The 15,993-nt window shown below is 37.1% G+C and overlaps 1 protein-coding gene across 6 annotated transcripts; it reads right to left on the bottom strand.

Annotated features, from left to right (window-relative positions):
• Positions 1-2,546: 2,546 nt before the first annotated feature.
• Positions 2,547-13,455, bottom strand: LOC124257146. 6 transcript variants are annotated; one of them, XM_046691187.1, is made up of 4 exons: positions 8,577-8,689; positions 3,477-4,264; positions 3,347-3,377; positions 2,547-3,307 (listed from the first exon to the last, which is right to left on the bottom strand). In XM_046691187.1, the coding sequence occupies exons 2-4, from the start codon at positions 4,221-4,223 to the stop codon at positions 3,045-3,047; spliced, it is 1,041 nt and encodes a 346-aa protein (XP_046547143.1). In that variant the 5' UTR covers positions 4,224-4,264; positions 8,577-8,689; the 3' UTR covers positions 2,547-3,044. The 6 variants fall into 6 exon arrangements, with proteins under 6 accessions (XP_046547143.1, XP_046547108.1, XP_046547116.1 ...); XM_046691152.1 differs by lacking the exon at positions 8,577-8,689 and adding exons at positions 9,353-9,408; positions 13,406-13,455 and having other exon boundaries at positions 2,547-4,264; XM_046691160.1 differs by having other exon boundaries at positions 3,347-4,264.
• Between the last annotated feature and the right edge of the window lie 2,538 nt (positions 13,456-15,993).

Genomic DNA, 15,993 nt, shown 5'->3' with positions numbered 1-15,993 from the left:
CCCTAACCTGACCGCTTCCGTCCCGGCCGTAATGCACAGTCCTTCCACTTCAACTGTCCATGTATCCCACATAAAACGTGGCATGTCAGGTCTTTTCCAAATTGGGAATAGTACGGTGGTTATCAACAATTATTTCCGTGAATAAAGTTAGCGGCGACTAAACTTAGCGAGTTCATGACTTGCATTTGGGCGAGTCGATTGTCATACAGTAGGGGAGATCAATAATTCGCTTGAGAAAATCTACTTGCTCACAGTATAAACTGTATTTTGTTTAATTATGTATGCTACTTGTTACAGATACAAGCATACTGCTTCCTGAAATAAAGCATTTACGTTGTTGAAAATGTCTTATTTTGTTCATTACACAACCTGTCCCTGAACGGGACGATTCCAAGCGATTTCCAGGAAAAACGCCCCTTTGCGCCTTGGGCTGTTGCGCGCCAAACAGTTCGGTTTTAAAACGCTTATCAGTCGTGCTAGAATGAAGATAAAGCTACTCTGTTTTCATTTTTGCGGTCTTTTATCGTTGAATCAAGACCGCTAAATGTTTAATTTAAAACCTCACGTTCGGTTTTTAAATTACATTTAGCGGTCTTAAATCAACAATAAAGGACCGCAAAATTGAAAACAGAGAAGCTTTATCTTCTAATTTAAGCCATCCATCCATCCTTCCTTGTTTCCATCTCTCACTCCTTCCCATCATCTCTAATTTAAGCCATCCATCCATTCTATTCTTCCTTGTTTCTATCTCACACTCCTTCCCATCATCTCTAATTTAAGACATCCGTCCATCCATTCTATCCCACACAACCCCATCAAGTCTCGCACTCAATCCATCATCCATCAATTCCATGCCTCCATACCTCTCACTCACCGCACCCCTCCTTTAATCATTCTCACTCAATCCATCCCTCATTCCTTCCATCCCTCTCTCTCTATGCCCCACCCCCTTCCTCCACAAGTGTATATCTAACAAAAATCCAAGGATGATATATCTTAAAATATCTATTTTTGCAACATAACATGGCCAATGAGTTTTGAAAATATATATTTATTGCTTAAAAGGGGCCAACAAGCCAAACAATATCCTTTTTTTTCTGATTTGCAAATATAAAGTAAAATGTAGCAAAAATTTCACAATGAGAATATGAATTATAGTATGCTTACTACTTACTAGCTCTACTACCAAACATACTTGCACTACAAATTTCAGACATAAACAGATAAATCAATTTTAATTAAATAAGGAAAATGATAATGTTATGGCGTGGACATTGGCATTAATTGTTACGGTAGTGACACAATAACGGTAGTGACATTTTTATTAATAGCCAGTTTTGTATGTTTACTTTAAAAGATAATTTAGTGAAATTTGTCAGTCAGATATTTCAGAATGTTTGAAGAATATGTAATAGGCAAAAGATTTACTTGTAGATGTCCCTGTCATGTAAAAAACAGGTAAAGATTGCATGTTACGACAGTGACATTGTGGCGGTATATAATGTCTCTACCGTATTGGCCCTATCACATCCGTGTTCTTCTTTGTCACAGCCGTTACCCCACCCTGTCCTAACCGTAACAACACAATCATACTTATATGATTATTGATTATATTCATTTGATACGAAAGTTTTATGTTAAATAATATTCCAAAACATTTGGTATCTTTGAATTGAAAATTTAGATAAAAACAAGATTAAACTAGAAAAATGTCACTGCCGTCACAAAATCTGTCCTTACCGTAACAAAACCCATGATAACGGCAGTGACCGTAACGGTAGTGACAGCCACTAACAATATCAGTTTTCAAACAATAACTGGTCCCCAAAGTTTACTGAGCACATGGTTTCAAATGATTTCCCCTACTGTCTAAGGTACTTCACAAAATTAACTGGTTTCAATGGTAACCACCGTAACGGTTAGGACATGCAAAAATCTCAGATATCATTTTATACACACAATTTGAATTTTTTTGTGTCAGTGTTTGACAGCCATGTTTCCTCACTGCCATTGCTTGCAAACATGAAGTAGAATTAGAAGACAGTACAGGGTGTAATCGTTATTGCAATTTGGGGGTGGGTGGGGGGAAGGGTTACGGTTGTGACATCAAACCTTGTGACAAAGTTTGACCTCTTTTCTAGAAAATGATTTTCAATACAAAAAAGGCTTAAACATGTAGCTGTTACATCATTTAAATGCTTTCTATTGACAAATAGGAAATAGACAACAACAAAAATCAAATTGCATATCGCCCACTGGTGTGTGTGTGTGTGTGTGTGTGTGTGTGAGAGAGAGAGAGAGAGAGAGAATAAATACAAAAATATCTTTTCCAATTTTGTTACTGTAAAGGGTAGACTAAACTGAGATACATTGGTTACCATAATTTTTTTATTGATTTTGACTTAAGTTTGTCGGGTACAAACATATAACATAATTATGCATGAATTTTGAGAAAGACTCATAAACATGAAAAAGAAGACATTTACTAGAACTTTTGCTAGTTCTAGTAAATGTCTTCTTTTTCATGTTTATGAGTATATGTTTGGATACAAACATTTAGGAAATTGGACATTTTCACAGTGCCGACACCCGTGAAGATCCGGGTTAGAATTGGCCTTCAGTAACCCATGCTTGTCGTAAGAAGCGACTAACACGATCTTTGATTATCCATTGTTCAATGCCTCCATTCCATGAAGCTAGATTCTCAGACCCACTCGCCACTCCATTCTACCACTCATTGTGGACTACTCTTTTTCATTGTACTGCAAGTTACCAACCAATCCCACAATTATTCAGCATAGATCAACATTGAAAATTTAGCACATGTATGATGGAATCCTCTACATGCATTATTGAATCAGAATACCTCCATACAGGATGAGAGGGATGCCCCTATACTATGAAATGTTCCCAAATACATTTAAAATCAACACCACCATTGTTTGTAGGGATTCTGGGTTATATTGGTCCCAAGTAGCCTATGACTGATGCAATAGTCCACTTAAGAGCATCACCACTAGACTGTGTCAGCCCGATTTGTTCTTTTAGAGCTTTGGTAGCAAACCTTGTGGCCCTTCATCCCCTGTGTCCTCTGTTGTAGGACCTTGTGGCCTTTCGTCCCCAGTTTCCTCTTCATGAGCACCTTGTGGTCCTTCGTCCTCTGTTTGTTTTTCAGGGCTCATTCCTTCTTGGCCTTTAGTTTTCTGTTTGGATTCATCCTCTGATGGCGATGCTTTCTTCTTCGTTGGTGGCAATGTTTGTTCACAACCTTGTGGCCCTTCGTCCCCTGTTTGGTCTTCACGAGGACCTTGTTGCCCTTCGTCCCCTCTTTCCGCTTCAGGAGGACCGTGTGGTCCTTCGTCCCCTCTTTCCGCTTCAGGAGGACCTTGTGGCCCTTCGTCCCCTGTTTGGTCTTCACGAGGACCTTGTGCCACTTTGTTCCCTCTTTCCGCTTCAGGAGGACGTTGTGGCCTTTCGTCCCCTGTTTGTTCTTTAGGGATTAAATATATTTTCAAATGCAAATGGTCAAACGCTTCATTACTTTTCATGGTATCAACTTTTGAAACGCTAAATAGTTGCATTATATCGGAGCTCACGATGAACATATCTATAGACGAGTCACCTGGCGTGTTTAGCATCAAACTGTCATTCGAAGGGAGTCTATTCTTCACAGCAGATGCTGACATGTTGAAGTCACCCCCAAGCAAGAGTGGAATATTCTCCTCTTCCACTTTCAGTTTCAAAAGAAACTTGACCAATGTATCAAGGGCCTTTTGCTTTTTCTCCATAGACACCTTATAAGGACCATGCCAACTGGCACAGAGGATCTCAAAATTAGGAGCTCCTTTGCTCTCTATTTTATAGACGCAAAGTCTTGGCAGCTCAAAGTAGTCTGAGCCCATGTCACTTTCCTTCACCATGGTGTCATACATGTTTCGCACCGATGTTTTGTTGTCAATCCTCAAGTATGTGATTTCCCTTGTATCAAATATGAAACCTGCTTCATTGTGGCCTTCATACTGAAAATGGTCGGGAATACCAAACTCTTCCCATGGTTTCGAATGAATACCCTTCCAGAGAAATTCTTGGAGGAAAACCACCAGGGGGCTTTCTGACTTTAACACATTTGCAATGTGATGCTTTCTTTTCTCTCTCATCCCTGCTTTGGAGTCCCCATTAGCATTCATATCAAATATCACATACTTAGCGGGGGCTGTCGCCATGGCTTGAATGTGCGCAGTCTGATAGGATCACTGGACAGTAACTGAAACAGAAATTGTGTCAACATTAAAGAATAGTTTTTCAAGTCAATACACCTCTCTGAAAAAAGAACTTTGAAGATCATTGCTTCCATCAGCCACTAAACAAGGATGAACTGTATGTCAGGTACCCATCCTTGGGGTGGGGATGTGATCTGAAAACTTCTAGTGCTCTACAATTAAGGTGATCCACAGCACTTTTCAGTAAAACATTGTTTCAGGCAAGAGGTAGTTCTGTTATTTCAATACTTTTGTTTGCTGTTTAACACCGCTGGCACACTTCACTATATTACAGCTATATGACGTCAATCTGTAAATTACATTGTCAGGCGTTAAACAACAAATCATACATGGTTAGAATTGGTGCCTAGTAACCTAAGATGGTCACACAAGGGTAGAATTGGTGCGTAGTAACCTATGATGGTCACACAAGGGTAGAATTGGTGCCTAGTAACCTATGGTGACACACAAGGGTAGAATTGGTGCCTAGTAACCTATGGTTGCCACACAAGGGTAGAATTGGTGCCTAGTAACCTATGATGGTCACACAAGGGTAGAATTGGTGCCTAGTAACCATATTGTGGTCACACAAGGGTAGAATTGGTGCCTAGTAACCTAAGATGGTCACACAAGGGTAGAATTGGTGCCTAGTAACCTATGGTGGTCACACAAGGGTAGAATTGGTGCCTAGTAACCTATGGTTGCCACACAAGGGTAGAATTGGTGCCTAGTAACCTATGGTGGTCACACAAGGGTAGAATTGGTGCCTAGTAACCATATTGTGGTCACACAAGGGTAGAATTGGTGCTTATTAACCTAAGATGGTCACACAAGGGTAGAATTGGTGCCTAGTAACCATATTGTGGTCACACAAGGGTAGAATTGGTGCCTAGTAACCTAAGATGGTCACACAAGGGTAGAATTGGTGCCTAGTAACCTATGGTGGTCACACAAGGGTAGAATTGGTGCTTAGTAACCTAAGATGGTCACACAAGGGTAGAATTGGTGCCTAGTAACCATATTGTGGTCACACAAGGGTAGAATTGGTGCTTATTAACCTATGATGGTCACACAAGGGTAGAATTGGTGCCTAGTAACCTAAGATGGTCACACAAGGGTAGAATTGGTGCCTAGTAACCTAAGATGGTCACACAAGGGTAGAATTGGTGCCTAGTAACCTATGATGGTCACACAAGGGTAGAATTGGTGCCTAGTAACCTATGCTGGTCACACAATAGGTTGAATTGGTGCCTAGTAACCTAAGATGGTCACACAAGGGTAGAATTGGTGCCTAGTAACCTATGGTGGTCACACAAAGGGTAGTAGAATTGGTGCCTAGTAACCTAAGATGGTCACACAAGGGGGTAGAATTGGTGCCTAGTAACCTAAGATGGTCACACAAAAGGGTAGAATTGGTGCCTAGTAACCTATGATGGTCACACACAAGGGTAGAATTGGTGCCTAGTAACCTATGGTGGTCACACAAGGGTAGAATTGGTGCCTAGTAACCTAAGATGGTCACACAAGGGTAGAATTGGTGCCTAGTAACCTAAGATGGTCACACAAGGGTAGAATTGGTGCCTAGTAACCTAAGATGGTCACACAAGGGTAGAATTGGTGCCTAGTAACCATATTGTGGTCACACAAGGGTAGAATTGGTGCCTAGTAACCTATGATGGTCACACAAGGGTAGAATTGGTGCTTAGTAACCTAAGATGGTCACACAAGGGTAGAATTGGTGCCTAGTAACCATATTGTGGTCACACAAGGGTAGAATTGGTGCTTATTAACCTATGATGGTCACACAAGGGTAGAATTGGTGCCTAGTAACCATATTGTGGTCACACAAGGGTAGAATTGGTGCTTATTAACCTATGATGGTCACACAAGGGTAGAATTGGTGCCTAGTAACCTAAGATGGTCACACAAGGGTAGAATTGGTGCCTAGTAACCTATGGTGGTCACACAAGGGTAGAATTGGTGCCTAGTAACCTATGGTGGTCACACAAGGGTAGAATTGGTGCCTAGTAACCTAAGATGGTCACACAAGGGTAGAATTGGTGCCTAGTAACCTATGGTGGTCACACATTGGTGCCTAGTAACCCAATGGGTAGAATTGGTGCCTAGTAACCTAAGATGGTCACACAAAGGGTAGAATTGGTGCCTAGTAACCTAAGATGTTCACACAAAGGGTAGAATTGGTGCTTAGTAACCTAAGATGGTCACACAAGGGTAGAATTGGTGCTTATTAACCTATGATGGTCACAGTAACCTAAGGGTAGAATTGGTGCTTAGTAACCTATGATGGTCACACAAGGGTAGAATTGGTGCCTAGTCAACCTATGGTGGTGCCTAGTAACCTATGGTGGAATTGGTGAATTGGTGCTTAGTAACCTAAGATGGTCACACAAGGGTAGAATTGGTGCCTAGTAACCTATGGTGGTCACACAAGGGTAGAATTGGTGCTTAGTAACCTAAGATGGTCACACAAGGGTAGAATTGGTGCCTAGTAACCATATGGTGGTCACACAAGGGTAGAATTGGTGCTTATTAACCTATGGTGGTCACACAACAAGGGTAGAATTGGTGCCTAGTAAACCATATTGGTGTGGTAACCACACAAGGGTAGAATTGGTGCCTATTAACCTATGGTGGTCACACAAAGGGTAGAATTGGTGCCTAGTAAACTATGATGGTCACACAAGGGTAGAATTGGTGCCTAGTAACCATATTGTGGTCACACAAGGGTAGAATTGGTGCCCTATTACCTGAGGTAGTCACGAAAGGCAAGTTAATGAATTTCAGATTCAGGTGTGGAGCAACAAGCACCCAAAGTGGTTTTGTTCATATTATCTTCGACTGGTTGTTTATGGTTTGAGGCAGGTACACACGTTCAGAATATTGTTGGAATATTAAGTAAGGTGTTCAACATACTGGGCAGAAATGCACGGAAATGTCAGCATTAGAGGCACTTAGATACACTAAATAATCGAGTTATCTTGAGATCACTATACCTAACCTGTGCATAATGTCAGTCACTGTAGTGTCCGGGCCACTCTTGATTATTTACAGAACGCCATATTATCGCTGGAAAGTTACAGCTTTAAACAACAGACAACCTTGTTACATGTTCGAGACATAATGATCTTTAAGAGCAGTTACCAGAGGTGGTCTGTTTTCACCAAAGTGATGGGACTCTGTGACTGTTGATGCTTCAAGCTTTCCATTACATATATTTGTTTATGTCACACAAGGGCAGAATTGGTGCTTAGTAACATATGGTGGTCACACAAGGGTAGAATTGGAGTCTAGTACTATGGTGGTCAGGTGGTCACACAAGGTTAGAATTGCTGCCAAGTATCCTATATGGTGGTCACAAAATGTTAGATTTGGTGCCTAGTAACCTGTGGTGGTCACACAAGGTTAGATTTGGTGCCTAGTAACCTGTGGTGGTCACACAAGGTTAGATTTGGTGGCTAGTAACCTGTGGTGGTCACACAAGGTTAGATTTGGTGCCAAGGATCCTGTGGTGGTCACACAATATCAGAATCGGTGCCTAGTAATAGATGGTGGCCACACAATGTTAGAATCGGTGCCTAGTAACCTAGTCACTCAAGGCAAGTTGATGGATCTCAGATTTAGGTGTGGACCAACAAGCACCCAAAGTTGTTTTGTTCATAATATCTTTCACTGGTTGTTTATGGTTTGAGGCAGTACAGACGTTCAGAATATTGTTGGAATATTAAGTAAGGTGTTCAACATACTGGGCGGAAAAGGCACGGAAATGTCAGCGTTAGAGGCACCTAGATACACTAAATAATCGAGTTATCTTGAGATCACTATACCTAACCTGTGAACATCCGGCTTAGAAACTGTCTCTCGCAACCAATGTTTGTCAGAAGATAATGTCGGTCACTGGCATGTCTGGTCAAGACTTTATTATTTACACTGTCACTGTCATGTCTGGTCCAGACTTTATTATTTACAGAACACCATCATGTGGCTAGAATGATGCCCTTGTTTAGATATTTTGTGTATTGAACCATGAACTACCCTTTATTGTAAAACATGTACTGGCAAAAAGAAATAAAGTTACAAAAAAATTGATTTTCAGATAGTTTCGGCATGATCACTGAAAATGAGAAAGTAGCACATACATATAATGTTCTGAACAAAATGTGATGTCCTCATAAGTGTGAAACACTCACACACATACACTGAATCTTCATATGATAATGGTTCTCTTCCTTTTACTTCCTTGTCTAATCGACCTCATATCTAGACTGTTTCAGCTTACAGAATAAACTCCATACTTACATGGAAATCCAAGGAGATGATTAGTTATGTAAAAGACCACAGAAAGAGTAACAATCCCATGTCAAGCAATCTCTTTTCAAACAGAAAATAGAAAGCTTCTCTCTAAAATCAAGTGTTTACGTTATGATCTATAAATAGCCATGAGCAAGTCCTGACCTGAATGTTGAACAATATGCGTACACATCCTCATAGCTTGCCGCCTGCATTCCAATTTTAGACATCAGCAAAATTGTAAAAGGTTTACTTTTGACTGGAAGATGCATAGAAATCTTATTTGTATAAAATATATTATTAAATTTGAGGGGTGTGTAGAACTTGCTGTTTGACATAACACCCTCCGTCATACCCGAAACTGATTTTTTGTTCTTTGATAATTTTTGTTATAAACTTTTATCGTATATGCTTATATTACGAATGTTCTAAATAACAGCAGAAAATCATAGCGAGCAGCCTTTGGAACTTGGCTTATTGGGAGTATTTTGTCAACGTTCATACTTTCAACACTGCAGTGTCGCCTGAGTAATTGCACATATGTAGAGACCAGAACTGGGACAGACCAGAACTGGGATAAACAGTCCACAATTTCGTAAAACCCTATTTACTGCAGTACTGCTCCCGGTTAACTCTAAAACTTAAGGCGATCTATGCGCGGAATATGATTTAGTTTTTGTGAGGAGACACTGAAAATTATCAGTTACATATTTCCATATTCCTCTGCAAGTATGTAGCTAACACGAACAATCATGAGTATTGTCTGTAATTATAAGTAAACTTACCTCTGGGTTTTGATAGCCTTTTCCTCCGTCACTTGGTGATGTGTTACAGACTCCCTTAGATAAAAAATAAAAAAATGTTATAACAAAGGGAGGTAATCCTTACCTAGATAACCCTTGCCCCCTTCCGATTACTTCCCTCGACTGTTCTCCTGCCAGTGAATCTCTACCCATATCATATTTTCCTCTGTACTCACTGAGTGAGGACGTGTTTTTCAAGACTTCCTTGGATGCAACTTTTCGTTCAACTTCAACGTTCTACAGTATATTTAGGTTAGTACTGTCGCATTGTGTTCAGGCAATTGTTTTTTTGCTATCACACTGTATAATTGACTTTAATTTCCATTTACAAGCAAATTATTAATGTACTGGGTCAATAATTCTATTTTACAGAGATTTTTAACTATTATTATTAATCACGTGCCTTTGACCAGAAGTGGGATAATGCCTTTCAAACCTACAGTTTATGGAATTTCAAGAAGTTATCTTGGCTGAAGATAGTAAATACCATTTCAAACTTAGAAGTAAATTATTAATGTACTGGGTCAATAGTTCTATTTTACAGAGATTTTTAACTATTATTATTAATCATGTGCATTTGACCAGAAGTGGGGTAATGCCTTTAAAACCTACAGTTTATGGAATTTCAAGAAGTTATCTTGGCTGATAATAGTAAATAGCATTTCAAACTTACAAGTAAATTATTAATGTACTGGGTCTATAATTCTATTTTACAGAGATTTTTAACTATTATTATTAATAATGTGCCTTTGACCAGAAGTGGGATAATGCCTTTCAAACCTACAGTTTATGGAATTTCAAGAAGTTATCTTGGCTGATGATAGGAAATAGCATTTCAAACTTACAAGTAGATTATTAATGTACTGGGTCTATAATTCTATTTTACAGAGATTTTTAACTATTATTATTAATAATGTGCCTTTGACCAGAAGTGGGATAATGCCTTTCAAACCTACAGTTTATGGAATTTCAAGAAGTTATCTTGGCTGATGATAGGAAATAGCATTTCAAACTTACAAGTAAATTATCAATGTACTGGGTCTATAATTCTATTTTACAGAGATTTTTAACTATTATTATTAATAATGTGCCTTTGACCAGAAGTGGGGTAATGCCTTTCAAACCTACAGTTTATGGAATTTCAAGAAGTTATCTTGGCTGATGATAGGAAATAGCATTTCAAACTTACAAGTAGATTATTAATGTACTGGGTCTATAATTCTATTTTACAGAGATTTTTAACTATTATTATTAATAATGTGCCTTTGACCAGAAGTGGGATAATGCCTTTCAAACCTACAGTTTATGGAATTTCAAGAAGTTATCTTGGCTGATGATAGTAAATAGCGTTTCAAACTTACAAGCAAATTATTAATGTACTGGGTCAATAATTCAAATTTTCAGAGATTTTTAACTATTACTATGAATCACGTGCATTTGACCAGAAGTGGGATAATGTCTTTAAAACCTACAGTTCGTGGAATTTCAAGAAGCTGTCTGGGCTGATGATATAGATTAGCATTCAAATCTGTGAGTAAATTATGAATGTACTGGGTCTATAATTCATTTTACAGAGATTTTTAACTATTATTATTAATCACGTGCCTTTGACCAGAAGTGGGATAATGCCTTTAAAACCTACAGTTTATGGAATTTCAAGAAGTTATCTTGGCTGATGATAGTAAATACCATTTCAAACTTACAAGCAAATTATTAATGTACTGGGTCAATAATTCAAATTTTCAGAGATTTTTAACTATTATTATTAATCACGTGCATTTGACCAGAAGTGGGGTAATGCCTTTCAAACCTACAGTTTATGGAATTTCAAGAAGTTATCTTGGCTGATAATAGTAAATAGCATTTCAAACTTACAAGTAAATTATTAACGTACTGGGTCTATAATTCTATTTTACAGAGATTTTTAACTATTATTATTAATAATGTGCCTTTGACCAGAAGTGGGATAATGCCTTTCAAACCTACAGTTTATGGAATTTCAAGAAGTTATCTTGGCTGATGATAGGAAATAGCATTTCAAACTTACAAGTAGATTATTAATGTACTGGGTCTATAATTCTATTTTACAGAGATTTTTAACTATTATTATTAATAATGTGCCTTTGACCAGAAGTGGGATAATGCCTTTCAAACCTACAGTTTATGGAATTTCAAGAAGTTATCTTGGCTGATGATAGGAAATAGCATTTCAAACTTACAAGTAAATTATCAATGTACTGGGTCAATAGTTCTGTTTTACAGAGATTTTTAACTATTATTATTAACCACGTGCATTTGACCAGAAGTGGGGTAATGCCTTTCAAACCTACAGTTTATGGAATTTCAAGAAGTTATCTTGGCTGATGATAGTAAATACCATTTCAAACTTACAAGCAAATTATTAATGTACTGGGTCAATAATTCAAATTTTCAGAGATTTTTAACTATTACTATGAATCACGTGCATTTGACCAGAAGTGGGATAATGTCTTTAAAACCTACAGTTCGTGGAATTTCAAGAAGCTGTCTGGGCTGATGATATAGATTAGCATTCAAATCTGTGAGTAAATTATGAATGTACTGGGTCTATAATTCTATTTTACAGAGATTTTTAACTATTATTATTAATCACGTGCCTTTGACCAGAAGTGGGATAATGCCTTTAAAACCTACAGTTTATGGAATTTCAAGAAGTTATCTTGGCTGATGATAGTAAATACCATTTCAAACTTACAAGCAAATTATTAATGTACTGGGTCAATAATTCAAATTTTCAGAGATTTTTAACTATTATTATGAATCACGTGCATTTGACCAGAAGTTGGATAATGTCTTTAAAACCTACAGTTTATGGAATTTCAAGAAGTTATCTTGGCTGATGATAGGATAAGGATTTCAAACTTACAAGTAAATTATCAATGTACTGGGTCAATAGTTCTGTTTTACAGAGATTTTTAACTATTATTATGAATCACGTGCATTTGACCAGAAGTGGGATAATGTCTTTAAAACCTACAGTTTATGGAATTTCAAGAAGTTATCTTGGCTGATGATAGTAAATACCATTTCAAACTTACAAGTAAATTATCAATGTACTGGGTCAATAGTTCTGTTTTACAGAGATTTTTAACTATTATTATTAATCACGTGCATTTGACCAGAAGTGGGGTAATGCCTTTAAAACCTACAGTTTATGGAATTTCAAGAAGTTATCTTGGCTGATGATAAGAAATTACATTTCAAACCTACAAGTAAATTATTAATGTACTGGGTCAATAGTTATATTTTACAGAGATTTTTAACTATTATTTGTAATCATGTGCATTTGACCAGAAGTTGGATAATGCCTTTAAAACCTACAGTTTATGGAATTTCAAGAAGTTATCTTGGCTGATGATAGTAAATAGCATTTCAAACTTACAAGTAAATTATCAATGTACTGGGTCAATAGTTCTATTTTACAGAGATTTTTAACTATTATTATTAATCACGTGCATTTGACCAGAAGTGGGGTAATGCCTTTAAAACCTACAGTTTATGGAATTTCAAGAAGCTGTGTGGGCTGATGATATAGATTAGCATTTCAAATCTGTGAGTAAATTATGAATATACTGGGTCTATAATTCTATTTTACAGAGATTTTTAACTATTATTATTAATCACATACATTTGACCAGAAGTGGGATAATGCCTTTAAAACCTACAGTTTATGGAATTTCAAGAAGTTATCTTGGCTGATGATAGCAAATAGTATTTCAAACTTACAAGTAAATTATATATGACCGTCTATTGGCCGACTATAAGCAGTCTGTAGAAGGGGGTCGTCTTATCCATTGGTTACGCTTTCGTCAAACATTTTTCCAGGGGTAAGAAAACAACATCGTATCACTTCGCGTGAACAAACAACAGAAGACGACTTTGTCAGTAGAGACGTCAAATTTGCAATTAAACATCACTAGACAAGATTATTTACCTTTTAAGTTATTAGTCGTTTTTGCTGGGCATTGTATTATTTGCAGGGATTAAGATTACCGTGTGTATTTGTCTCGTACACAAAGCCGGAAATAGCAATCAGCTGTGCACACGTTTCCCGGCGAACAAGTTCAAACATGCACAATAATATAACGGGACGAATTCTGACGCAGTCATCAGTAAAATATAATACAGAATACCATTATTTAACCCAAAGAAATATATCCTAGCATTGTGTAATTTTAGTTACAATTTTTGCTCTATAAATTAATTAAGATTACCGTCTGTATTTGAGCCGGAAATAGCAATCAGCTGTGCACATGTTCTCGGCGAACAAGTTCAAACATGCACAATAATATAACGGGATGAATTCTGACGCAGTCGTCAGTAAAATATAATACAGAATACTATTATTTAACCCAAAGAAATATATCCTAGCATTGTGTAATTTTATTTACAGTTTTTATGTAAAATATATATAATCAACACTAAGGTTATACGGACCCTCATGAACGTGGTAAGCGAATCCAGGACAAAATCCACCCCAAAATTGCAACCTAGGACAAAATCCACCCGGACAAAATCCACCCCGGACAAAATCCACCCTAAGAAAAACACAAACTAATGACATGTTTAGTCACAGAAATGAATTTTATTCATATCAGTCATTCATAATCGATAACAAAAACAACCAAAATACATATGTAAGCACATTTTGTAAGCACATTTGGAAGAGGATTAAGTAGTGATCAAAATGTGACAAATGGAGAAACCTTTAATGTTTGAAACAACATCTAGGAACAAGAGCCAATTAGGAAAACGTAAATCCTATCAAAACAATGTTTGAGAAAAACAACTTGATCAAAGATCAGGACACACTAAAACTTTTAACAAAAGCAATTTGAGAAGGGTGAATTTTGTCCATTTTTTTAGAAAAACAACTTGATCAAAGATCAGGCCACACTCAAACTTTTAACAATAGCAATTCGAGAAGGGTGGATTTTGTCCATTTTTTGGTTAAGAAAAGGTGGATTTTGTCCGGGGTGGCAATTTTGGGGTGGATTTTGTCCGGTCACCATTTAAAATGCCCCAATTTATTTAAAATGATTAAATATAGGCCATAAATGCATAGTTTTGTCAACTTTGATATTATAAAGTATATACATAGTTATGAGTTTACTGATGGAATATTTATCAGAAATATTACTTGTTAATAACTTTATATGAAGAACATAATATCAAAGTTGACAAAAACTATGCATTTACAGCATATATTTAATCATTTGAAATAAATTTGACCAAATTAGAATGATTGACCAAATTTGCTGGGCCATTTTGTAGCTGGGGCAGTTCCACTGGTACCCACGAGATAGATATCAAAATCAGTAAGAGATTTCACATGAGCTTGAAAATGTTTCGCTATGCAGCCATTCTCAGTTAAAATGTACAATTGCCAGTGGAAACTCGCGGGAAAAAAATGTTTCATGTTCGGTAAATTGCATTACTTTTCATGAAGTACAAGCATTAGAGAACCTTTTACTAAATATTCAACACTCAGGCACAGACAATTACCCTGCAACAGCTCTTTATACTACTGTACCCTGATGCTACAATGAAATTTACGTGACACCCAAGCCACAATGACAAGCTGCCTTTCGACTAGCAATACATTGATATTTTCAAAAACAGCAGAATAAGATAGACAGTTTCTCATGTCATCTATGTGGAAAAGCTATATGAACATCCGGGCATGTACTTTATTATTTCAGAATTTTTATACTGGGTATGAAAGGAAATTACATTGTTAAAACTGATATGCTTTCTCATCGATAATGCTAAAACAGAATTGCTGCGTTTCATATTTGATTATCACCTGTCACTGTGATACTGTATTGTCAGGCAATAATCTCACATGCTGGTCCCAACGATCTTAACAGTCATCTGGATAACAACGCATTCTTTTTTTGAGGGACGTAAATTACAATGTTTCATTAATTTTGATACAAATAAACAATACCAAATGACAAAAGGTGCAACTCTTTAATGCCTATATTTAGAAGTTGTTTTTTTCCAAATTGACAACTAATTAATGAAACCAACAACTTATGGTTAACCTGACCTTGAACATTAGACACATAAACCCTGATCAAAATACCACTGTCACGTAAATTACCTGTCAACAATTGCAACTTTAAATATAAATGGTCATTGGTGATACTATCATAAGCAAGGACCAAAGCAGAGGTTTCGAAAAACATTTGACGTATATGAACGTATAAAACACAGAAACTTGTACATGAATAAAAGCAGGTAGCTTAAACTCACTGATTCGTGTGTTGTACTGGACACACCATTCTCATCAGACATTTTAGTCACTGCAGGCTCCCGTGGAACAACTTCTGCAGTCGCTTCATTCTGGGTCATAGTAGCTAGAATGCCTTTTACATTTTCTCCATATTTTCTGACAATTCTTTTTGTTTCTTTCGCTACGGTTAATTTTTCTTTTTCAGCTCTAAACAGTGTACTGGTCTGCTTATAATACTTTTAACACGTTCCAATTCTTTCCTATTCCATTTGTTTCCCAATGCTGATTTTCCCGTTCTCTGTATTCTCTTTCTTTCTCTGCTTGAGAATTAGCTATTATATCTGTA

The sequence above is a fragment of the Haliotis rubra genome, unplaced genomic scaffold, assembly GCF_003918875.1.
Source record: "Haliotis rubra isolate DU_JTF1 unplaced genomic scaffold, ASM391887v1 Scf117, whole genome shotgun sequence".
Taxonomy (NCBI): Eukaryota; Metazoa; Mollusca; class Gastropoda; order Lepetellida; family Haliotidae; genus Haliotis; species Haliotis rubra.
This window is presented reverse-complemented; position numbering and strand designations above follow the sequence as displayed.